We start from the raw sequence: 24,659 nt of genomic DNA, 5'->3' as shown, positions 1-24,659 counted from the left end.
TTTTTCCCTAAGTCTGTGGTGTCTAGATTGATGTTTATAATTACATTGTGTCTCATGAGATGAAAGAAGTAGGTGCCAGTAGTAATTGCTATCTGGAGCCAAATCTTATTTACTCACATGTCCACAGACCATCAGTCAAGCAAGCTTTGTGGTTCTAACATGTTGGCTAAGAACAGAATGAAATACAAGATTTCATGCTGTCTTTTGGCTTAGTGCTGAAAAGAATACAAAGAAACCTCCCTAAATTATTTCCAACTCAGGTCTCTCTTCTGAGTTCTGGACCTAGATAACTAAGCAGCCTACTCAACCCGGTGAGGCTTCCACACAAACTTCTTCCAAATGGTGTCAGTAGAGTCCCCTCCACTGCCCACTCCTGGTTTCTCTTGGGCTCACAAGTGCCACTTCCCTAGATTCAGCCAGTACACTTGCCATTTTAATTCCCCCAACAGCCACTCAACCACGCTCTTAACTAAAAAGGTCATTCCTCAAAGCAAACTTCATCATGGTGATCCAGCTACAGAAAACCTGCCAGTGTTCCTCACTGTTCTTAGATTGTTCACAAATTCCTTAACATGACATGCAATACATCAGAGCCTCTGGTCTCACTAAGTCTCATTTTAGGCCCCCTTTTACTCAGTAGTCTAGTGTCTTGAATGTCTTAACTGTGTCACTTCTAATCTTTGCTATACCACCCCTGTAGTTTTCCACACTCCTTTCCTCCTCCTCCTCATGGGGATAACCCTTGCTCCTTCCAGACTTCTGTCTAGAAGCTACTTGTGCTGGGAAGCACCCTGTCTTCCCCATCAAAGCCCCCACTCTCTCCACAGGTGGGTTCTCCGAGTTTTCTAAGGAGAGGAATTAAGCCTCCTTTATTCACTGCTGTTTCTCCAATGCTTAATGTAATGAATACATGGCAGTAGGTGCTCAATTGATATTGCAGAATGAATGAACATCAATACAATAGGATTATTTGTTTTCAGGACAAATGAATAAATACATCTTTGTGGTGGATGAGTTAGAAGAGTATACTTTTGGGGCACCTGAGGCTCAGTCTGTTAAGTGTCCGACTCTTAATTTTGGCTCAAGTCATCATCTCAGGGTCATAGAATCAAGCCAACCTCTGGCTCCTCACTCAGTGAGGAATCTGCTTGAGATTCTGTCTCTCTCATCCTCTCTCCCTCTTCCTCTGCCTCTCCCCCCTCTCTGTTGGTCTCTCCCTCTCAAATAAATCAATACATTTTTAAAGAAGACTCCAGTCTTAGCATCAGGTAGTGGAAGAAGCTTCTGAAGGAGGAGCAAGTGGTTGTCCTTGGAGTAAAATGACTTCAGAGGGCTGCCTTTTATATCTGGAGGAAGTCCAAGGGGAAAGGGAACTGAATCACAGTGAACTCAAAGAAAATGGGTTCTTTTTCTTTTTCAATCCTCTGTTCTGAGTTGGATGTGCATCAGAATCACCAAAGATTTAAAAACTGAATTGATGCTAGGCCTCTCCTCCCATTTATGGAATCAGAATTTCCAGCGGCTGCCCCTATTTTGTTTTTTGTTTTTTTAATGAAAAATGTTTTTTAGAGTAGTTTTCTGTTCACAGCAAAATTGAGCAAAAGGAAAAGAGATTTCCCATAGACCCCTCAATCCCCTCCCACACTGCACCAGTGTTTTAAAACACCTGTACAGGTGTCAGCAATCTGCATGCATGTTTTAGCTCATGTGCATGTCTTTACCAAATCACGACTACTTGCTGGATATCACACTGATTGTTTTGATTCAGGATCTTCATTCTCACGATAACCTTATGAGGTATGTACTGTGTTATCTTGTTTTCACATAGAAGGAAACTAAGGATTAAGGAGGTTAAGAGACTTGTCCAAACTCACACATAAGGGAAATGGTGGACACCCGGACAAAGCCCGAGTGCTTAACTGAGCTAACGTTAAAATGCAAGAGAGGGGGCTACCTGGGTAGCTCAGTGGTTGAGCGTCTGCCTTCAGCTCAGGATATGGTTCCGGGGTCCTGGGATCAAATCCCACATCAGATTCCCCACAGGGAGCCTGCTTCTCCCTCTGCCTATGTCTCTGCCTCTCTCTGTGTGTCTCTCATGAATAAATAAATAAAATCTTAAAAAAAAAAAAACGAAGGCAAGAGAGGAATCATAAGACAAAAGGTTTTCAAATACCAGGTGTTGTATAGAAGTGTTGAATCACTACACCTAAAACTAATATAATATTGACAACTGCTTAAAGGCAGCTTTGTGATTTTATATCTTACATTCTCTAATCTAGCAGCAATAATTAAAAATTGAAGGTAATATGCCATTTCTTTTTGGTAGCTTTGATAATTTTCTCCTTTAATGTTAACATACTTGATAAGGAAAGGTAGACCTATGCTCAAAACAAGATAAACATCTCTGTGAACTAAAAAGGTAAGAACATCATAGTGGCAAGTGGAGCCAAAGTGAATGGTTCTACTCATCTCTGAAGTCTGGAGACAGGCTGTAAATCAACATTTGAGTCATAGAGACCAAATGAAAACATAATTCCACAGTGAGGGCAAAAATACAGATATTTTCTGGCAGCAAAGATGAAGAGGTTTTACTCATCTACAGATGCACACTGAGAAACTGCTAGAAGCACAGAAAAAATAAATTCAAAAGGAAGAACTGTACCTGCAAGAAGAGAACCAATAAATAAAATATTCTGGCAAAACTATAGGCATAAATAACAATCATAGTTGATATATTTAAATAGCAATATTAACTAAAGTCCAAATATGACTTAAAGCAAAATTGTTAATAATGAATAACTCTCTAAATAAAAAGTTCACGAGGTTTAATCTAAAGTTTCACGAGGTAATAATCTTGAACTTCAAATAGGTAAACCAAAAATTGACAAGATTACAGGAAAGTACTGATTAACCTATAATTATAGTGGGTTTTTTTATTGCACAACTCTCAGAAAAATGATAGATGAGTTTGAACAATCTGTAGAAATATAAGAAAAGGCAACATAATCCTTGCCTAATGTATGTATGAATCTCTGCTCCTCAAAACAAAAGATTAGTATCCAAAATAAATTAAAACTCATATAAATCTATATCAAAAATTCCTTTTTCTTTAAGGTTTTTTTTGTTGTTGTTGCTGAGTTACAGACTGAGAGAGAGAGAGAGAGAGAGAGAGAGAGAGAGAATGCACGCAAGTGAGGAGGAGAAGAAGGAGAGAGAGAATCATAAGCACAGAGCCTGACATGGGCTCAATCGCATGACTGAGATCATGACCTGAGTTGAAATAGAGTTGAACACTTAACTGACTGTGCCATCTAGGCACCCCTAGCAAAAATTCTAACAGCAAATGGAAATACTGGAGTTATATAAACATTCAAGTCTCAGAAGAGGAAACTTTCACCATCATATGTAAATAACCTTAAAATGAGACATTATTTAATATTCGTAAGATTGGAAAAACCTAAATGGTGCAACAGGATGAGAAAATAGACATTGTCAGATGCTACTGGTGGGAGTGCAAATAGATTCAATCACTGTAGAGAGATTTGGCAATATCTGATAAAATTAAAATTGTATATTCAGCATGACCCATCAATTCTACTTTTTGGTAGCTTCCTACAGAAATTCTGCTCATGTATACTAAGAAACAGTTACAAGTATGTTTAATGCAACATTATTTATACTTACTAAACAAGGGGAAAACACAAAAGTCTGCGAATAAGGGAACGGATAATTAAAACTCATCTTAATGGAATGACTAAGTTGTACACCTGAAACTAATGTAACATTGTGTGTCAATCTTAACAAAACAAAACAAGACAAAAAAACCCCACACCTCATATAAATGCATCAAAATAACAGATCTTGAAAACACCATACCAATTTTTTTTTTTTTTTTTTTTTTTTTTTTTACCATACCAATTTTTTTAAGAAAAAGCAAGTTGCAATAGATACATATCCAATTCACCATCATTGCTGCTTTGGGGGACTATGGTAGTTGAATGATATCACAAGGGACTTCGACTTTATGAAAGCGTTTAATTCTTTTAAAAGATCTGAAGCAAATGAAAAATGGTAACTGCTAGTTTTAGATGGTGTGCACCTGATCCTGTATTTTTTTTACATTTTTGTAATAAAAAATTTTTACATGGTCGTTATAGAATGGTATGCATACGATGATTCATTTTATTAAAATGTATGTGTACGCTGTTAATGCATAGAAAAATAAGACAGAATATATGACAAGCTGCTAACTGGTTATTTCCCAGGGGTGGGATTATGAGGAAATTGACCTCCTTTGCTACATATTTCTTACATATATTAATTTGCATTGTAATTATTTAAACCTAATTTTTTTTTCATGTAGCATCTTACATTGTAAATAAAAACAAGGAGGAAAAATCTGATGAACTTTCTCCTATAAATAACATCTTCAAAAAATTAGTTTTAAATAATTTTGACTGGGCGTTTGCCTACTTTTCTTTCAAGATATACTTTAAATACGTAAACATACATTCTTAAGAATGACCTCATAGTCTTTAAAGAGCATTTTCAAAATTCTTGTTGAAAAATAAAGTTCAAATGTGTATTTAAGGGGAAAGCTTAGAAGTATGTATCAGTTTAAAGGCATGTTTTGACATTTCTTTTTCTTGCCAACTATAATTTTCTCAGAGAGAATAAAGAAAAGTCAGTACATGTCTAGAATGCTGATAATTTAGGGAATGAATCTTCCCAAGATTTCAGCTGAGAATACACGGTGAGACTTTCTCCAAAAGGATAATGTTATCAGAGATTTTACTGCCAATATAGTTTCACTCCAAAACTCTGATTTTGTCTTACCCAGGGTCTCTATAAGTTTAAAATAAAATTTAAATGTTGCGGTCATCAGAGTTTTCCACCATCTAGTAGCATTTGAAAGTATTTCTGAATGTTCTTTATTCAACAAATGTTGTTGAGCATCGTGTTTTCTAGAACTGGTGTTGTAGGGTTCTTTTGAGAATATTTTATTTTTGTTTCTATCCAAAATGGTATATTGCATAAACGGAGGGGAAGGAAAAACTGGTCATGAGCCACTAAATGATTCATCAACCCAATGGGATGCAACTTAAAATTTCCTAAACATTCCTCTTTATGCATGTCAATGTTTCCTAAAGGTGGTCACAAATCTGTACTGTCCCCGAGGGGTTTTTAAAATGTAAATTCCTGGGGTCTCACCTCAAATCAACAAAATAAAAAACCTCAAAAAAATTTAAACTGTTTCAGGTCAACAGCCTGTCCAGTAGAAGTCTGAGAATCGCAATGTGTGTGTGTGTATGTGTGTGTGTGGGGGCGCAGTACAGAGACTGTGCCAGGCAACAGGTGCCGTGGTGCAGAGGCTCTTCACGTGTTGCAGTGTGCCGGAGGCAGCAGGACAGCATCTCAGAAAAGAAAATGTGAGCTTGCAGGCTGAGCAGGTTTTAATAGCAGTGAAAAGGACAAATGTCTCAGAAGGATTACGAGCAGCCAAGGCCTGAGCATGCGTGGTGGGTTAAAAAGAGGTGAGGCTCCAGTATCTGGAGTTCCCCAGAGTGGAGAAGGTGAGGACCCAAGTTGAGGTGACAGCCAGTGGCAGCTGTGTGCATTCTTGCATTGGATGCCAAGAACTATCGAAAATGGGCCATCATTGATCATTTTTAAGCAGAAGTGACACGACAGGAACTTGATTTGCAAAATGGGAACCAGGGTGGATTGAGGGAAGCAGGGCAAGACTAGAAGCTGGAGAAGGGTTAGGGAACTACAGTGGAAGGAGGAGTTAGGGAGATCTTAAGATAGAATCTCAAAGTGGGAAAATTGAGAATTAGGCTTGGAGTTTCCAAAATAGAGGGGTGGTGCTTTGTGATCAATTAAATGTGGCAGGTGAAATGAAGTGGATGCCAAGGGATGTCCAGCTTGGTCAACGGGGCGGTTTTTTAATTGCGAAGGGTATTCATGTTGTCATTCATGGTGCTTTTGCCCACCGGTTGTTCTGTTCCATAATCATCCTCTCTATTTTCATTTGTTATCTTTCTTAAAACTCTTGGATGATGTCTCTGTGTCTCTCATGAATAAATAAATAAAATCTTGAAAAAAAAAAGTCAGATGAGATGGGGCACCTGGGTGGCTCAGTGATTGATTGTCTGCTCAGGTCATGATCCTGGGGTCCTGGGATCAAGTCCCACCACAGACTCCCAGCAGGAAGTCTGCTTTTTCCTCTACGTCTCTGTGTCTCATGAATAAATAAATAAAATATTTTTTAAAAAAGCCAGATGAGAGTATCCTCTAGACTTTCACAGAGATAATATATTTAATTAAACCTAACGTTACAAGTGGTTGGCTTGTCACCAACCACAGGCTCTCGATAAACAGTAATCATTATTTTCATTATATAATACAGATACTTTCTATTCATATGTTTATTGTTAGATCTAAAACCTAATATAACGATAAGTGCTAGACAACTAAATGGTATGTATGTGAGAAAGGATATTTACTTACAGCAAGTGTGTGATAGGAAAAGATGTTATAGCCACACTGTGGAATACTATATAGCCACCAAAGAGAATCCATAGAGTTTAAAAGTGATGGCATAAAAAGCTTTTCATGAGGGACACGTGGGTGGCTCAGCGGTTGAGCATCTGCCTTCAGCTCGGGTTGTGATTCCAGATCCAGGGATCGAGTCCCACATCAGGCTTCCTACGAGAAGCCTGCTTCTCCCTGTCTGTGTCTCTCATGAACACTTAAAATCTTTTTTAAAAAAAGATTTTCATGATATATTGCCCTGGGAAATAAATACAGCATGAGCTCATATGTATAATATGATCATGTAGTAATAACAAATATGTAGTATTTTCCAGGCCTCTGAACGGCTCTAATACATATATCTCATTCAATCCTCCTAACTACCCTTTGAAGTAGGTACTATTACCATCTCTACTTTATTGATGATAACTACTGATGAAGTCTAGACATTTAAGATCAATAGCCAATACATGGAAAGGAAACCAGACCATCTGCCTCTAGAATATGTGCTAGTTGACACTTCACACAGCAATAATTACCTCTAATCAAAGTGAAAATAAATATGTGCATTTGAGTGTGTATATAAAAAAATCCAGTCATCACACTCAAGTGACCTCAAGGAAGAGGTATGGGTTTGGTGTAGAAGATAATCAGACTCCCACCATCTAGTTGATGTACCTCTTTTTAGTACTCATGTAATAGTTTTGTGATAAAAATACTAATACTAAATGAGGATTAATCTGCATAACATACCTCCTTTAAATACAGCTGCAAAATATGATTAAAGAAAAAAATATTAGAGAGCAAAAAGTCTGCCCTCTCCTGTTAAAATTTTTAAGACAGGGGCACCTGGGTGGCTCAGACAGTTGAGCATCTGCCTTCAGCTCAGGTCATGATCCTGAGGTCGTGGGATCGAGCCCTGAGTTCGGGTCCCTGCTCAGCAGGGAGTCTGCTTCTCCTTTTCCCTCTGCCCCTCCCTCTGCTTATGTTCTCTTTCTCTCTCTCTGGCATATATCTGTATCTATAGATCTATATCTGTATCTATGTATCTTTATCTATATATCTTTAAGATTTTTTTTTTACCCCTAACAGGTTCTGGCATTTTTACTGACTTGCTGTGATATTTCACAGTGCTGTGGATGTGTACACTCTCTCGGGAACTGAGAGAGTTATTTCGCCTTCAAAGAAACCATTATCTCTGTATCCCAAGGCCCTGAAAAATTTGTCTTTCCTTTCTTCTATGTAACCCACTCCCAGTGGACAGCTGTCAAGACAGTCCTGCCTCTGACACTTCTCCCACTGCACTTGACACGCTATATTCAAATGACTCATCCACTCATTTGTGTTCCTCATTAGATCTTCCCAAAGGCAGAAATCATGTATTGTTCATCTGTAAACTCTAACGAGAAGCATGTAGACTGGCAAAGGAGGGGGTCATCAAGAAATGTGTGGAGACACAAGTGAAGATTGATAATTGCTTCCAGAGTTTCTAATCAAAAGTAATTATTGTGGCTCCAGAGCTCATCTTGTGAGTGAGAATACGCCAATTAATATTATGGTTAATGTCATAGTAATATTACAATATAATTGCCACATTGACAGAGTGTGTGCCTCTGCAAGCCACATTAGAATGTCTAGAATTATTTTCCCTCTTTCTCTGAAAACAAGTATCTGGAAAGGTGAACATTTTCAGAAAATTTTCTTTAAAGATGTGTAACGAGAGTCTCCTTGAGTGACAAGACAGGAACACAACAGTCTATGTAAGAGAAAACTAGAATATTAGAACTCAGCTGTGAGATAAATTCCTTCATCAAAAAAATTATCATAGAAGGGAAAGGAAATGAGGTATCACTCTATGCTTAACCCCCCCCATACCCTTAAAATTGTTACTGCTCCAAAAACCACTGATCAAAAGGCATACTTGTACATTTTCATTCCTACTGACTAATCTTTCTAAGTAAGATTTCAGAATCAATGGAGACTCTGACATCAGGGTGATTTATGTGGGAATCCCAACAGCTGAACGAAGAAAGATTATGACCACCAGTGTCAAACACAATCTGTGTGAGTTCTCAGGAATAAAAGCATGTAGTTAACACTTGAATAATAAATAATCTTGACCATAGACTGCTCAACAACTGACACTTGAAACATGCCTGCAGGCGGCAGAGGAGGAGACTCCAGAAAAAATAGCTGAAACTACTCCATTTCAAGCTGAGAGGAATGTGCTTTTTTTTTTTTTTTAATAAGAATCCTTCTTCCTTATTCCTCCTTGTGAGTGCTACACAGTAGCAGCTTTGCCTTTGCCCCATAGCTTCTAGCATAGTACGTGAAGAGGAGTCTCCAGAGTCTTCCATCCTTTTGTGTTTTAGTGGGGGAAAAAAACACACCCAACTGTTCCACAGGCCATGGGTCTCTTTTTAGGCACTTCTGAAACATATGACATTGGGGAAGTCAACCTCTTTGGTTCTTGGATTTCTGGTCTCCAATATGAAGATAATCCAGTTGGGTCTGTGTGAAGTCACAGCACCAAGCTTTCAGGCCCATGCACATTCTTCTTGCCCTTCTTGGAGACTGGTGTTTTCCTTGGCAGCAATTTCTCTCATTTAGCATTCACAGAACCTGTTTGTGCTTACTTCCTGCATCCTTTATTGAAAAGAAGGTAGTTGCTTCCTCTCAAGGAAAGGAATGGTTAGAAGACCATTCCTGTCTCAGAAATGATTTGCAAACTAAAAGATAAACCCTAAACCAAGATGGTAAAAATGCAGACATGATTTCTCCTATGACTGATTACATTCAGGTAAAATGTACTCAGTAACATATAGGACTCCTAAGAAACCACCTTGTTTTATCATTCAGACTTGTGTTTTTGTTTTAATTTATAAAGAATCAAAAAAGTAATTTTTTAAAAAAGTAAAATTAAAAAATAAAGCCATAGGGGCAACTGGGTGGCTCAGTCTGTTGAGCGTCCAACTCTTGATTTCAGCTCACGTCATGATCTCAGGGTCATGAGATGAAGCCTGTGTCGGGCTCCGTGCTCAGTGGGTAGTCTGCTTAGGATTCTCTCTCTCCCTCTCCATCTGCCCCTCCTGCATTCATGCTTGCTCGCGCTCTTTCTAAATAAAGAAAGAAAGAAAGCCATATCCCCTCCTAGTGTATCTCTCCACACATCCTGAGTTGGGATGGAGGAACAGTCATGGCTGAGATATGTGACCTTAGTGGTTAAAGGGCAGCTCAGAGAGGTCAGTAATGGAATCGGGCAGCTAAATAAATGGCTTTTATGGAGAAACTTAAAAGCCAATTCAAGGCTATTAGGGTTCAGATAAATATAGTGTCACTTAGAAGCTGTTGAGCATCTATAATCTAATAGCTAAATAGAAACTGAGCAGATAGAGTTGTCCAGAGCAATGGCAATGCTTCTTTGCAACCTTTAGGTGGGAGACTAACCATTGGTTGTCAGAGATGGACTTCAGAGAATTCAAGTGAGCTGAAAGGTATAATTTTTTCTTAAAATGTACACATTTTGTTATTTTAGCATTTTGTAAACACAGGAAATGTATTTTTTTTAATAAATAGAGCTGTATTCTCTTTTGGCTTTTTTTCATATTATAAAAAGTAGTAAATAATGGTAAGAATATTAAAGGTAGCCCTGGTCAGTCTGCTCTCTCTAGGCATTCATCCATTCATCTATTACATATTTACTGAACACCTATTATGGACTAAACGTCATGCTCCATGCTGGCCATACTGACGGAGACACAGCCCTTGTCTTTGAAGAGTTTCTGGTCCCATAATTGAAACAGAACGTCAATTGCACTGTTGTGTGGACAATAAGAATAAGGCTAGCTAAACAAACTGGTGTTCTAAGTACTTTACATATACTAACTTACTGATTCTTCATTACAGCCCTGTGAGATAGGTGTTACCCTGAGGAAACTGAGTACTGACAGGTGATCTATCTCCTAAGACAGAGCCAGGATTAGACACCAGGCAGCATGGTTTCTCAAGCATACAGCCTCCATGCATGAAGCAATTCTAGTTATGCTACCTGGTTTTGCTACTTACTGATGTTACAAATTATATCCATCTCCTTGCTCATTCTTCCCATCTTAAAATTACCATAAATAATCTTTCCCTCAATACTGCCACACCATAGTTCACAGCCAGAAGCACCACTATTTGATCTGAGAGTTTTTCCTTTCTTCCTAACTTAAGAGAATATCCATTATCTTTAACTTTTCAGCTCCCATTAACACTGAAATTGTTGGTACATGGCTTCATCCCCCAAAGCATCTGGTAATCTTCTCTCCAAGTTGACCGGTGCCCTAGTCCTTGCTAAATCCTCTGCCTATTGGGCATCTGTGTTCCTTCTTCTCTCTGTAGAATTTAAAGCCATGGACCATACTTGTCATCCTGAATCTCTTTATCCTTTTCCTTCTATAATACCACTCTCCTCTGGTTATTCTCTCATCTTTCCCCTGTTCCTTAATTGTGGGTGTTTTTCTTTTAAAGGACTAAAATAAGAAAATGGCCATTAGGTGTTCAACACATTACCTACACAGTAAGTACAAGTTAGTGCTAGTCAGTCATTATTCTTATTAGTAGCTGGATTTTGAGGCATTGATGGGAGTTAGCCAGGTAAAGCATGAGGGGGTGGGGGATGTCCCAAGCAGAAGCAGCCCACAGAGCTTCACCTGTTTGGGCAGAGCATTTAGAATGAATGGTACACTGCCCAGGGTGAGGAGGTGGGGGCGGGGTGGTAAGGAGAGAAACAGAAAGTAATGGCCAGGTCATACAGGACCTTGTGTGCTAAGCTAAGACGTTAGAACCTTAGCCTAGAAGTTGTCATGGAGAGGTGGGGTCAGTTTGTTTTCTTTTAATAGAGAAAGAGAGAGAGTCAGTGTGCCAGTGTGCCAGTGTGCCAGTTGGGGGGGGGGCAGAACGAGAGGGAGATAGAGAATTTTAAGCAGGCTCCACACTCAGTGCAGAGTCCTATCAGGCTCCACTTTACCACCCTGAGGATCATGACCTGAGCCGAAACCAAGAGTCAGACATTTCACCCGCTGAGCCACCCAGGTGCCTAAGGTGTGCTCCGTTTTAAGAAGGGGAGGGCGTGATAAAATGAGCATTTAGGGGTCTGGAGGATGGATAGGCTAGGGGTGGGCAAATTGGAAGCAGGGAGACAAGTTCATAGCAACTGCAGGAATCTGGGCAAAGTATGAAGCTGGCTGAACAAAGTGGCTGGCTGCTCAGCTGAGGAAGACAGTAAGGATACGGTGGTCAAAGATAAAGGAGGCAGAGTTAGGGATTTGGGGTGGGGGTGAGAGGAAGGAGTCTAGCACTGGTAGAAATGCTTATCAAGATTAGGAGCATAGGAGAAAAACCAGGAGGTTTTTCTTACCAGGAGGTAAGAACTACCTGCCCTACTCGTTTGTGTTTTCCTGATTTGCTTTGGTTTCTTTTGGAGGTTGAGTCACCAGACCCAGGGTAACTAGTGTGCCTCTAATACTTTTCCCTTACTGTTTCAAAGGAAAAGAAGATGATTCCATGCAGAAGTAAATTATTGGGTTTTCCATAATTACAACACAAGGGTTTGTCAGTTTCCCTCTTCACTGAAATGTCAAGGGATGCAATGTTTTGAACAAAGTAACGAAGGTCTCCTCAGAGAATTAATCACACATCTTCTCCTGCTAATAGTTTATTTGTCCCCTGAGTACATTGAACTGGATCCAGTAACTGGTTTTTAGACATACCGACATTTTAAAGAACTTCAAAATATGCATTCTGGATCAGCGTCAGTTAAAACACGCTAGTCAGATTCAGTGGGAAGACGGCGATCCTCTGGGAAGAGGGTATAAATTCTGTGTCTCTTTCAACCCCGATGCATAGTGTAGATAGCATCAGTTCACTGAGCTATATACACACCTTGCACCCTCAACCTGCAAGGTGTAATTTAGCCAACACCTATACCATTTACCACTGTATCTCATTGTTCTAGGATATCCCCTTGCAGCAGGGAGAATGTGAAGTTCTCTCTGGCCTTGGCTTTTCCAAGCTTTCTCTGGCAATGAGTGTGGTCTTGAAAAGTATAAATGTGAATTATGAATAAATGTGAATAAATGTGATTCTTGAAGAGGAGGAGGTGGAGGCGGAGGAGAAGGAGGAGGAGGAAGAGAAAGAGAAGGAGGAGGAGGAGGCGGCAAGAATGAGCTTCTTGTTGGTATTTTCAGCCCAAAGCTTTAGCTTTGTGATGTACTTCCTGGGAGTGTGACACAGGCTGTTTGTGAAACACCCTCAGGGAAATTGAAACAGATATATTGCAGCCTGAGGAGGTGTAAAAAGAGAGCTCTTTTTCTCTCACAATGCCTATATTCTGACTATTCAGACTTTTTAAAACGAGCTAATAATGCTCTACCGACCATTTAATTTATTTTCATAGGACTGTGTTTAAATTCGGAGACTGCTGATCTTGTCCTGTGACTTGGCTCATTCCCAAATGTGTGGTTGTCTTCACAATGGAGAGATTGTCACAGCCTAAGGGGACATGTGATAAAGCACATCAATTTGCCGGCTGCCAACTCGCCTGACTGTCTGTCTTCTCAGGTCTTTGTGGGGAGGAGACCTGGCCTTTCTGGAACCGAGGCCACACTGGATGCTCCTTTGAGAGCTCCCATTACCTGGGGAGCCCAGTCTTATCATTTGCCATGTTGGATCTGTTTGCCCCCATACATTGGGCCTGTCTTGTTTACCACCGTGTGTCTTCAGTGCTTTGGGGAGCACCCAGCAGTTAGTAAGGTGTGATAAATATGTAAAAGTGAGGACAGGACAGATCTTCTGTTGCTTTTACCCTAGGACAGCATCTGGCATGTTAGAGATGCTCAGCAAATATTTAAAATAAATACATGTATGAACATATAGGATGCAAATGTGTGTTTCACTATGACAGGATGACGACCATTTTGTTAGAGAAAGGATGAAGAAGGTATTTATTTCCCTTGACGTGTGAAGGGAAATTTTTAGTTGTAATTTTAAGTGCTTCAAATGGCCTACTAAAGAAAAGAGGTAGTTTTGGTTTTGCTATCTTTTATATTCCCAAGATAGATCATTATTGTGATTACTTGATATAATAGTGATAGAGTTCACTAGCTTTAACAGATAATATTACCATGTTCCTTACCAGGCAATCTTGTCTAGGTCAGCAGTAAGATTCTTTGCATCATTTAAGGGAAGATTTAAGGCTAATTACAAGAAAGGTATGTATAAGATTTATAAACTAGGAATAAAGGGAGAAAAAAGATCCAAATGTCTGCTCCAGTTAGAACGAACACCTGCTTCTTAGGGAGTTCATCAAACCTATCTGTACTGGGGCACCTGGGTGCTCAGTGGTTGAGTGTCTGCCTTTGGCTCAGGGTGTGACCCCGGGGTCCTGGGATCGAGTCCTGCATCGGGCTCCCTGCATGGAGCCTGCTTCTTCCTCTGCCTGTGTCTCTGCCTGTATGTGTGTGTGTGTGTGTGTGTGTGTGTGTGTGTGTGTGATGAATAAATAAAACCTTAAAAAATAAAAACAAAACCTATCTGTACCCTGTGAAAGATCACACATATCCATAAAGAGAAAGGAGGTACACAGAGAATGTGGTGACTCGGCAAAGAGCCCTAATTCCAGGAGAAGTGCTTCTGGTTGGTGGCAGGTTTTATAAGGAAACAAATGAACAAGATTTACATTTCTACAGTGACCAATGAACTAGTAGAACAACGGTGTCGGAAAATAGTACATATATTCTAAAAAGTTTTTCCTACTTTTTCCTTCTAATACCATAAAAGTAGATACTGTTGTCCATTTAAAAATGGAATTTCTGAAGTGTGTTTTCCACAACAGACCACAGGTACATACGCCTTGTCTGGACTTAGTGAATAAATCATCATGCCTCTGTGAGTTCACTGTAGTATTTCATAGAATCTGGCCTTGCCTTACATCACAGGATGTGAAGGTCAAGTCTTTGAAGTTCTGCCTTTGGCCAAGTTGTAGCTTTGGGCTTTTGGCATTTTCTTTGTGCGTTATGATTTCAGTAAGAGGAGGCACTAGACCTCTGTATCTGTCAAATAATTGGCAATTTCTGATGCTAATAATAGCATTTATTAAGGGATCTTTTGTAATTTCAACCTCTCATGTTATTGTTTTTATTGTAATATCTCTTTTAGTAATTTTAACCTCACAAAAATCTGAAGTCTAGTATGTGAAAAGCCACTTTTCAGATTTATGTGATTTTTAGCACATAAAAATGTGACTGAGATCTTGAGGTTTCTACAAACGTTTAGTGATCTACTTCCAGGGTTTCAGTGATAATAAATCAGCAATATTTATCCTTTGATGTCTACAAGATGGTATTACATGGCCAGCACCCACTCTCCTGTGTGGAAGTGATGAGAGGCATTTAATGTTACTGTGAAAAATACAAAACAAACAAAAGACAGCATTCATTCATTCATAAGGACTTGACTGAGAGAGCCCAAATCCGATCCTTCAGAAGTGGGCAGATTGCTAAATGATGGAGAAAAAGCAGTGCTGGGGCATCAGGGTGGCTCAGGGATTGAGCATCTGCCTTTGGCTCAGGTCGTGATCCCAGGGTCCTGGGATCGAGTCCCACATCGGGGTCCCTACAGGGAGCCAGCCTCTGCCTCTGCCTGTGTCTCTGCCTCTCTCTGTGTGTCTCTCACAAATAAAAAAAAAAAAAAAAAAAAAATATATATATATATATATATATATATATATATATATATATATATATAAAGAGCAATGCTGTTCCTCATCCAGTTGAAGTACCAGAAGGCACTACTATGGTTGCCTAATGATCCTTGGAATTAAAATTGGTAAAATGTGAACCTGAATAGTTTATATACAGAGTTCACACCTAAAGCCTGTACTGTCAGCATTTCAATTATTCTAGGATTCTCAGGTGCTGTATACATACATATAAGAGTACATAGCTTGTTTCACCTTGTCATGTTCTCTATTAAGATACCTCTTACTATCTTTGAGTAGTACATGTAGAATCAGAAGGCAGTTGTGTATAGTCCATGAGGTGGGCAGCTGAATGGTCAGTGCCATGGTCCCTCCAGTCTGCCCAGCTAGATGCTTTCCAGCTATGTGACCCTGAGTAAGTCACCTAACCACTCACAAATGATCAAATGGACGCATAATAAAACCTCACTTGTAGTTTGTGCGTCTGTGTGTAAAACAAAATAATTCAAGCAAAAAGCTTAGCACATCTAAGAAGATGCTCATGTCAGTTATTATTATTTTATGACATCTATGCTATCTATGAAGCCCTAAGAAATAAAGACACGAGTTAATTTAGTATTGTGACCAGTATGGTCCTACTCAAGATCAAAATCTTAATGTCTTAGAACCACCTTACCCAACCACACGCCTGCAGATTTACACCTCATGCAATTTAAGAGCTTATTTCTGGGCAGACTGGCCCTGTGTCCTGGCCTGATTTCCTGTGCTCACTTTCCTGTGAGCCACGAAGTCATTCTTCAATGTAAGTTATACAAAATGATTAGCTGGTCTCATAAAGAGCTCTGGAGCCTCTGCATCTTCTGGTAACAGCGGTGAATGTTTTCAGGTGCCTAGCAGGAGAGATTCAAGTGGCTGCTTGCCAAGTGTGTGTGTGTGTGCGCGCGCAGTGGAACCAAGCTCTCATGCCTTTCCTTCTGCGATCAACAGTTTTTAAAAGACTAAGGGAGTTCACAGTAGTATAGCAGCAAGGTCGTTTAGAACTACTGACCAAAACCGGTTGAGTCAAATGTACTCCCATTGCTAATGAACTCCCTTTGGACTCTAGCTCATGTGCCTTATTTTAAAACATGCCCCTGCACCTCAGTCTACTGTGAAGCTGTTCTGTGCTTACAGCTGGCCTCTGGGCTCTGAGGCCAGCTGGGTTCAGAATTAGGTAGAGAGGACCAGGAATAGGGACCCAGAGGGTCCCCTCACAGTAAGTCTCACTTCTTGGGACCCTCCTAACTCAGATTTAGTGAATGACTCACTCATTCACATCCACAAATGCTCTTTTTCTTACTTTCTCCCACTCATGCGTCTGTTAATAATGAATTAAGCCTGTAATTTCGCAAACCCGCCAAAACCGTTATAATTTTAAAAAATGATATGAAGTAACTTTTTATATAAAAGGGCTTAAATTTAACTGAAAAGTTATATAAAATGAGGGAACTAAACCGCACCATTTTAAAGTTATTCTTTTTAAAGATTTATTGATTTATTTAGGGGGTGGGAAAGGGCAGAGGGAGAGAATCTTCAAGTAGACTCCCTGTGAGCTCAGAGCCAGATATGGGGCTCGATGCTGCAATCATGACCTGAGCCGAAGCCAAAAGTCAGATGCTTAACCAACTGAGCTACCCAGGGACCCCAATGTTAGTTATTTTAAAAAGAGGCAATATCTAAAACCAGTTTAAAAAAGGACCTAAAAGGGAACTTACTGTTTGGCAACTCCAATAATGTGCTTCATTTTGCACATTCCCACAATTTTCTTGTTATATAACAAGTGATACTTAATGACTCATCTGCAACTAACGGCCCTCAAATCTGTATATTAACATTTAGTAGACATATATTCTAATAACCTTTAATGATTCTACTTGCACACCTAAACTTATTAGAAACACGTGAAATTGTACTGCTTAGTGATTTACACTTTTACCCTCTCCTCTCTTTCTCATGGGTCTCATGTATCCTTCTGCTTCCAATTATCACCATCAGGTGGGCAACTGTGCATGTAACACAAATCCCTAGCTCCAGCTTTGTTGGTTCTGTATTTATGGAGTCCTACTGCCCAGGTTCACTGGTGAGAACCCATAATGAACTTGAACTTGGTGTATTTAAATAGAATTGATACATTTTAATAGCATTTCTCATCTACTTGAAATCACCTTTCCCTTGGTGGGTTCCCTCACCTAACCTCCCATGGGACCTCCTTCTTTGAACCTGTCGAGTACATAGTTTTTTTAGAAACTTATTTTTTAAGTTTCCCTCCTCCCTCCTCTCTGCAGGTATTTTTAGTAGCAATTTGTTTCCTTGCCAGCCTCACTGTCTCACTCTATGCTTTTGGTTCTAATCCTGTTCACTTCCATGCTATCGAATTTATAACCTCCCAACACAGCTCTGATTGTTGCGCTCTTTTTTCAAACACTTCCAGGTGCTTCCTATCCAATAAATTCAGAACTCCTTATCACATTCAATGGCACCATGGGAGGCTTCAAACCTCTTTCTCAGACTCTATGCTCATAATGATGCGCACCTCTCTTTTCTTTAGTGAGGTTTTAAAGTGCTTTCATACAGATCATGTTTGGGCTGCACAAAAATTCTGAAAGTAAGAAATTCAGGTGATAATATCCTCATGTTTCATTTGAGGAAAACAGACCTGAGAAGACAAGTGGATTAGTCAAGATTCCTTGACTAAAGAATATAGCAAAGTGTATCTATAGCCTGGGTCTGAGAGTTGACCCATGGAGTTGAGCACTCAACCTTCCTCAGAAAGGCACCCTGGTCAAACTGAGTGGTTCACTGGTCCTAGAGCCCTTCCCTCCCTCAAGGTTTCACTTATGTAATTTTGGAATACTTTGTTCTCCATTTACCTGAGTCCTTTCTGCCTGTGAAAGCCCTTCTCTGTACCCCCTCTGACTCACAGAGCGATCACGCGATTGCTTTGAATCCCACTCTGCCTTCTTAGTCTCCCTTTTACTGTTTCAAATTATTATTATAACAAATGATTCTCATGTAACCTTTTATGCAGCACTTAGTTTTTTTTTTTTTCTTTTCTTTTTCTACCAAATAGACTGTAAGCATTGTGAGATTCTGGCCTATGTCTTAAATGTCTCTGTAGCTCCCTACCTATTGCACTTTGTGAACGCACAACAAATATTAGCTGTGTGTGTATATGATACGTGGGACTCAAATTTTTTAGATAGTGGGATATTTCATTTATTGTTTTATGTTGTTGTTTTTGAAGTGTAGAATACCTACATCATTGTATCTAGAATCCTTGCCATGTGGAAAACCCGGTATAATCTTTATTATTCAGTGCACTGTGGCAATACCTTTCACTCACTGAACCTCCACTGGCATTCATTAAATCCTTAGCATCACCAACTGTTTTAAATAGTCTGCTAATAGCTGCAATGAATTAATGATCTTGAGCAGTTAGAGACTCATTTTCCCATGCCTTGATTTTTAATATTGTTCTAACTCAAGCATACTAAATCAGAACGTAACCTTGTTTTGTCAAGCTGTTACTTCAACAGAATTTGGCCCGATCCTTAAAATGACTGGTCTGGCTTTGCTGAATTGGAGCTTACCTTAATGCAAATAATACCGTTAAAGAAGAAAAAGGATGGTGAATGGGTCTTGAAGCTTGGCACAAATGAATAAAACATATTTCACCCACACGCTACATACCACAATGTATTTTTCTAGTATTAGAATGTTTTTTTTTTTTCTCTAAAGTAGTCCTGCTGTTGAGAAAGCTTTTCTGAGGTCAGTAAGCTTTTGAATGGCACTAAATTGAGTTACATTTACCATAGTGCTCACCACGCTGCCTCTGCCATGTCCCTGACTCATATATAGAATGGTAATTTGTCCCAGGTGGTCAAGGAAGGCAGCCACTTTAGCTAAAACCCCTGAAGGTTGTCACATAAAAGCAGAAAATGGATTTTGCTCAAATGTTCCTTAATTAACTTCCAAAGACTGACAGCAAAGATGACTGCAATACTGTTAGCCTGGACTTAATACCCTTCCCAACGAACAGGTGCCGTAACCACTACTGAAGTACTGAGAACAGAAGACATTCATGGAGGATGCTTAGAGCCGCACAAAGTGGCAGCGTTATTCTTATGTCAGTGTGTAGCTCATGTGCAAGTCCCTTCTGAACACAATGAAGCCTTTAGCTGTTTCTTAAAGATTCAACACAAATTTGGCCAGGTGAATTTTTGCACTTTGAGCCTCTGTTATACACTCAAACCCTTGGCCCTGGGTGGGATCTTCTGATACTGGGACCTGTATCCACAAGTGGTCCAGGTCTTAATCTTCCCTCTGTACAAAAACATCAGTTCACAGCTTTAGTGAGGAATAATCTAGCTTTGGAGAATCAATTCACTTTTTAAAATTCTGATCGTTCTATGTTACAAAGTTCCAAAGACTATTTCTTTTTAGGGAATGGTTAGACCATTTGTCACCTGGTGTACCCATTATCACAGGAACAGACACAGCAACCAGAGCAAAGAGTGTTGTTAGAAAGTCAAGAGGAATGTTTCATCCAGGTTATGTAACAGGCCTGAACATATTCCCTACTCTAGTTACAACTTATGGTGACTGCAAGATTGCCTACCCTCAGAACAATACACTTCCCCTCCCTACCAGTGTGGACCTATATTTATTCTTTTCTAGGTTCTATGACAATTTGCCTCCCTTCAATTGTCATTAGGTATTACTTATATTTTAATCCTCTTGATGAGTTTCAGGATTCATTATAGCCTAGTGATGAAGCACATTAAATCTGAGTGAAATAGACCTAATTTTAGGACATATATCCAACACTATACATCTGTGTGATCCTAAGCAATTTTCTTAGCCTGAGTCTAGTTTTTCCATCTGCCAACAGGAGGAGATTGGGCTTTGAGATTTAACGGGATAGATCATGTAAAGTTCTTGGTACACATCAAGTGTTCAGAAGTGATAACTGCTCCTTTGTATTGATATTGCAGATGCATGAAATCAGACTTTCTCCCCATTAAACCAGCATTCTTTCTTTTCTCCATGATGAAAGTACTTTCTGGCTAGCAGTATTGTTTTCATTTATAAACTACGTATGGGACAGGCAAAACACACTTATAAGACGTCAACTTCTAAAATGAAAAAAATATAGGTAAAATTAGTATCCCCATTTTATTGATGGAGTATTATAAACATGAATAAAACTTGACCAGACAGCTAGTAAGATATGAAGTATTCCAACAAAGATGACCACAAAGCAAACTCCTCTTAAATAAACTTTGGATTTATTTTTCATATTATTTTTAAAAATGAGTGAAATATTTGCATGTTGAAAAAAAATCCCTCAAATAGACCTGTTAAAAATTTTCAATGAGCAAGAAAGGTTAAGATAATGACGTAGCTTATTGCATGCTAGATATTACTGATTTATAATGCTTTATAGCACTTAGACACTGAAATGTGTTTAATTCTTAGATTCTTTCTGGCATTTTCTTTACTGGGATTTCATACCCTTATAGAGACTACCTTCCTCTTCATTGTTTCCATTGTCTCCTTAGCATTTGTGGAGTGCACTCTTGTTTTTTAAAATAAGAGAAATGAGAAAAATATGCCCATATTATAAATAATACAAGCACTACTTTTGCATGTCCTCTTAAGCAATCTTCTCCCATGATTATATTATCATCAACAGAGACAACGCGCAACAATGTCTCCAGTGCATGACTACGTCTGTCCTAATCTTCAGACCCATATCTCCATTCTCCTACTTCATGTCCAGTGTTTTGAAGCTGTGCAGGCTCTTCAAATTAACTCGTTCTAAAAGAATCCATTGTTTCATCCCTAAACCCATTGTTCCCCTGTTTTCCCTAGCTTGGTGAACTGGACCACTTTAATTCGACTTCCCTAGCTCGAAACCCAAACATTCTTCAGACTCTCCAGTCCAGTCAATGGCCAAGTCATGCCCACTCTTTCTCAGCAGCATCTCTCGGATGTATCCTGGGCCCTTCATCCTCATACAACCACCCTGTTCAGGCCACTGTCACCTGTCACCTGCATTTCTCCAATAGTCTCCTGAGCAGTTCAATCTATCCTCTACATTTTAGGCAAGGCAGAGTGATCTTTATAAAATGCAAATCTGATTTTGTCATTCTACTTAAAACCTGTTAGTTGTTCCCTATTTCTGTTTCACTAATAATATACAACTACTCTACACTGGTCCTCTGAGACTGACCCCTTCCCCATTTCTCCAAACTCCTTTGGGCTCTGTCAAAAGATTTTTGCTCCATCCGCACTTCCAGTCTCTTGGATGCATCGCATGCCCTTAGCCCCTGCACTTGGGAGTTGCTCCCCTAGAAAGCTACTTTCCTTCTCTCTTCCCTGGGGCACTCTGATACTATCTTCAAATTTTAGCTAACACATCATGTTTGGTTTTTTTTTTTAATTTTTGTTCTGGGGATCCCTGGGTGGCGCAGCGGTTTGGCGCCTGCCTTTGGCCCAGGGCGCGATCCTGAAGACCCGGGATCGAATCCCACATCAGGCTCCCGGTGCATGGAGCCTGCTTCTCCCTCCGCCTGTGTCTCTGCCTCTCTCTCTCTGTCTCTCTGTGACTATCATAAATAAATAAATAAATAAAAAATTTAAAAAAAATTTTTGTTCTGTTTTGTTTTAATATTTTATTTATTTATTCCTGAGAGAGAGAGGCAGAGACACAGGCAGAGGGAGAAGCAGGCTCCCTGCAGGAAGCCTGATGTGGGACTCGATCCTGAACCCAGAGATCACAACCTGAGCCAAAGGCAGACATTTAACCACTGAGCCACCCAGCAGAGCACTTATCACATTTATTTTATGCATGCCTCTTCACCTATTTGTGTATCCCCAAAGTGGGAAAAGCCCACGGGTTTGGAAGCTGTGGTTCTCTTGTTTGCTGTTGCACCTAACGGATGCTTGAACAGATGTACTCAGTTCACATGTTTTTGAACGAACAGATGTACGCAGGAGTGGATATTGGAGTCTCGCAAGGTATTGTTGAACAAATGAATACATATTCATTAAACAGCAATATTATATTATCCAGAGATTCCATCTCCTGAGTTACTGCAAAGACTCTTTAAAATGGAAATTTTCTTCTCCCAAAGCTAAATTTGTGCTGTACATTATTAAGCTAAAAATGTTTACATCCTTAATTTTAAAAAAGTTAGGTTAACAAATTTTGAACCTCTTTAAAATACAGGACACCATTTTATTTGTGAATAGGTAATGATGCATGTTTTGGTGAATATTTCTTTTTTGTGAATGCATTCAATGTGTATTTGCCTAGTTTCTTCATTACAGTGAAAGCTTTCTAAGGGCAAGGAGTCTTTATTTGTTTTTCTTTCTGTTATCTTTAGAAACTTTGTGGTGCTCCCCACAATGCAGGACATGAGTGAAAGTTGAATGATTCAATAAAAAACAAGAGATTCCAAACCAAAGCATTTTGCCCTGATACAGGAAGATTAATGGTGTACAGTAGCAAATATGTACCCTAGAAACATTTTGACTCATGGAAGAAGGGTAAACACATTTTTGTTTCCACATTTCTCTTCATATTTGTGTGGAGAGGTTATATGGTAGATGTATTAAGATGACTTTCTTTTTCTTTTTTTTGAAGATTTTTATTTATTTATCCATGAGACACACACACACACACACACACAACACACACAGAGAGAGAGAGAGAGAGAGAGGGGCAGAGACACAGGCAGAGGGAGAAGCCTGATGTGGGACTCGATCCCGGGTCTCTAGGATCCCGTCCTGGGCTGAAGGCAGCGCTAAACCACTGAGCCCCCTCGGGGCTGCCCTAAGATGACTTTCAACAGCGAAACAGAGAGGCATCTTGTTAAGTGATGATAATTAAGGTCAGCTATAGTATATTGGGGAGTACATAGTGGATGTGGGAGATATTACTTGGCTGAAGGACACTAACTCTCTTACTCAAAAATTCTTTCTGGCTTTGAAAGTTAGGCAAATGGTAAGGATAAAGATTAGCCAGATGAAACAAAGAGAGTGTTTTCTGTTGTCTGTCTTTTGTACTTTTGCATGAATTCTTCTCAAAAGAGAAAACTCAAGGCACAAGCTATTTCTTTTTTTCCTTTTTTTCATGTCTTATTTTTTTAAGTAATCTCTACACCCAACATGGGGCTCTGACAACCCCAAGATCAAGAGTCACATGCTGTTCCCACTGAGCCAGCCAGGCACCCCATCAGGCACAAACTATTTCTTGACCTGGGAAGATTAAGCCCTTCTGCTCCTTTTTCCATTTCAAAAGTGGAATTATTTTATGGTAATTGAGTTTCCCTCAGGAAAAGTGGTCTAGGATAAACCCCTCTCCTTTTTGGGGCAGGGAACTATCCGTTGGCTTTCATTTTCCATACATTTATTACTTTTCTAGTTATTCGTGTAACAGCCTTGTTCGATGGGTTTCTTTGTTAAACAAATTAGAATACTGAGAATAACATTGCAAAATATAAGCTTTTAAAAGTGAGACAAAACAAAAAGGACATAAATTAAGTTGATTACAATTGTTTTGATTCTTCCTCATGAAATCGGAAAAGTTTAACCACCTACCAGTAAATGGCATTGTAAAATAAAACTACAAAGAAAGAAAACACATGTAAGTGTGACTTTTGCCTTTTTAAAACATTAAATCAAAAAAAGACTAATAGATTGATGCAGCCAACTTTGAAATTTAATCACATAAAATAAACATGCATGTTATGATACCTTTACACTCCCATTTGTCAGAGGTTGTGCCTCATGTTGGTCTGCCTGGTAGGAGGAATAATTTTCAAGTACTTTTTAGTACTTACCATCATCTTTGTCAGGGATGATCGTAACCTGAGTCCCTGGGAACTCTGATCCAATCCTCCCTCCCATGGGCATGCTCAGAAGGACATGGAATGTTTCCTCCTCTTCATACAGGGAGTCATCAATAACAACGATGCGACACATTTTCTCGTGCTCATCTTTGTCAAAGCGGATGACACTGGTGTGGTCCTCCGGCCTGGATATGTAATCTGAATAGGACAGCACTGATGTTGGTACAGTTCCGCCTGCTGTTCCTGGGGGCAGAGAATGTGAAAGGTGTTTATGCACCACACGTTACATGGGTGTTTCCAGAAACAATTATTTTCTTTTTTTAATTATTATTTTTTATTGGAGTTCAATTTGCCAACATATAGCATAACACCCAATGCTCATCCCGTTAAGTGCCCCCCTCAGTGCCCATCATCCAGTCACCCCAATCTCCCACCCAACTCTCCTTCCACTACCCCTTGTTCAATTCCCAGAGTTAGGTGTCTCTCAT

At 39.5% G+C, this 24,659-nt stretch overlaps 1 protein-coding gene across 1 annotated transcript in view; it reads right to left on the bottom strand.

Annotated features, from left to right (window-relative positions):
* Window positions 1-24,659, bottom strand: part of FREM2 (FRAS1 related extracellular matrix 2) — a 168,749-nt gene that overhangs the window by 47,213 nt on the left and 96,877 nt on the right. The window contains exon 6 of the mRNA XM_025996841.2: window positions 24,163-24,414. Coding sequence (XP_025852626.1) covers window positions 24,163-24,414 — 252 coding nt within the window. The remainder of the gene's footprint in view (window positions 1-24,162; window positions 24,415-24,659) is intronic.

This window comes from Vulpes vulpes, chromosome 9 (genome assembly GCF_048418805.1).
Source record: "Vulpes vulpes isolate BD-2025 chromosome 9, VulVul3, whole genome shotgun sequence".
In the NCBI taxonomy this organism is placed as follows: domain Eukaryota; kingdom Metazoa; phylum Chordata; class Mammalia; order Carnivora; family Canidae; genus Vulpes; species Vulpes vulpes.
Note: the sequence above shows the minus strand (reverse complement) of the source record. Positions and strands in the feature narration are given on the sequence as shown.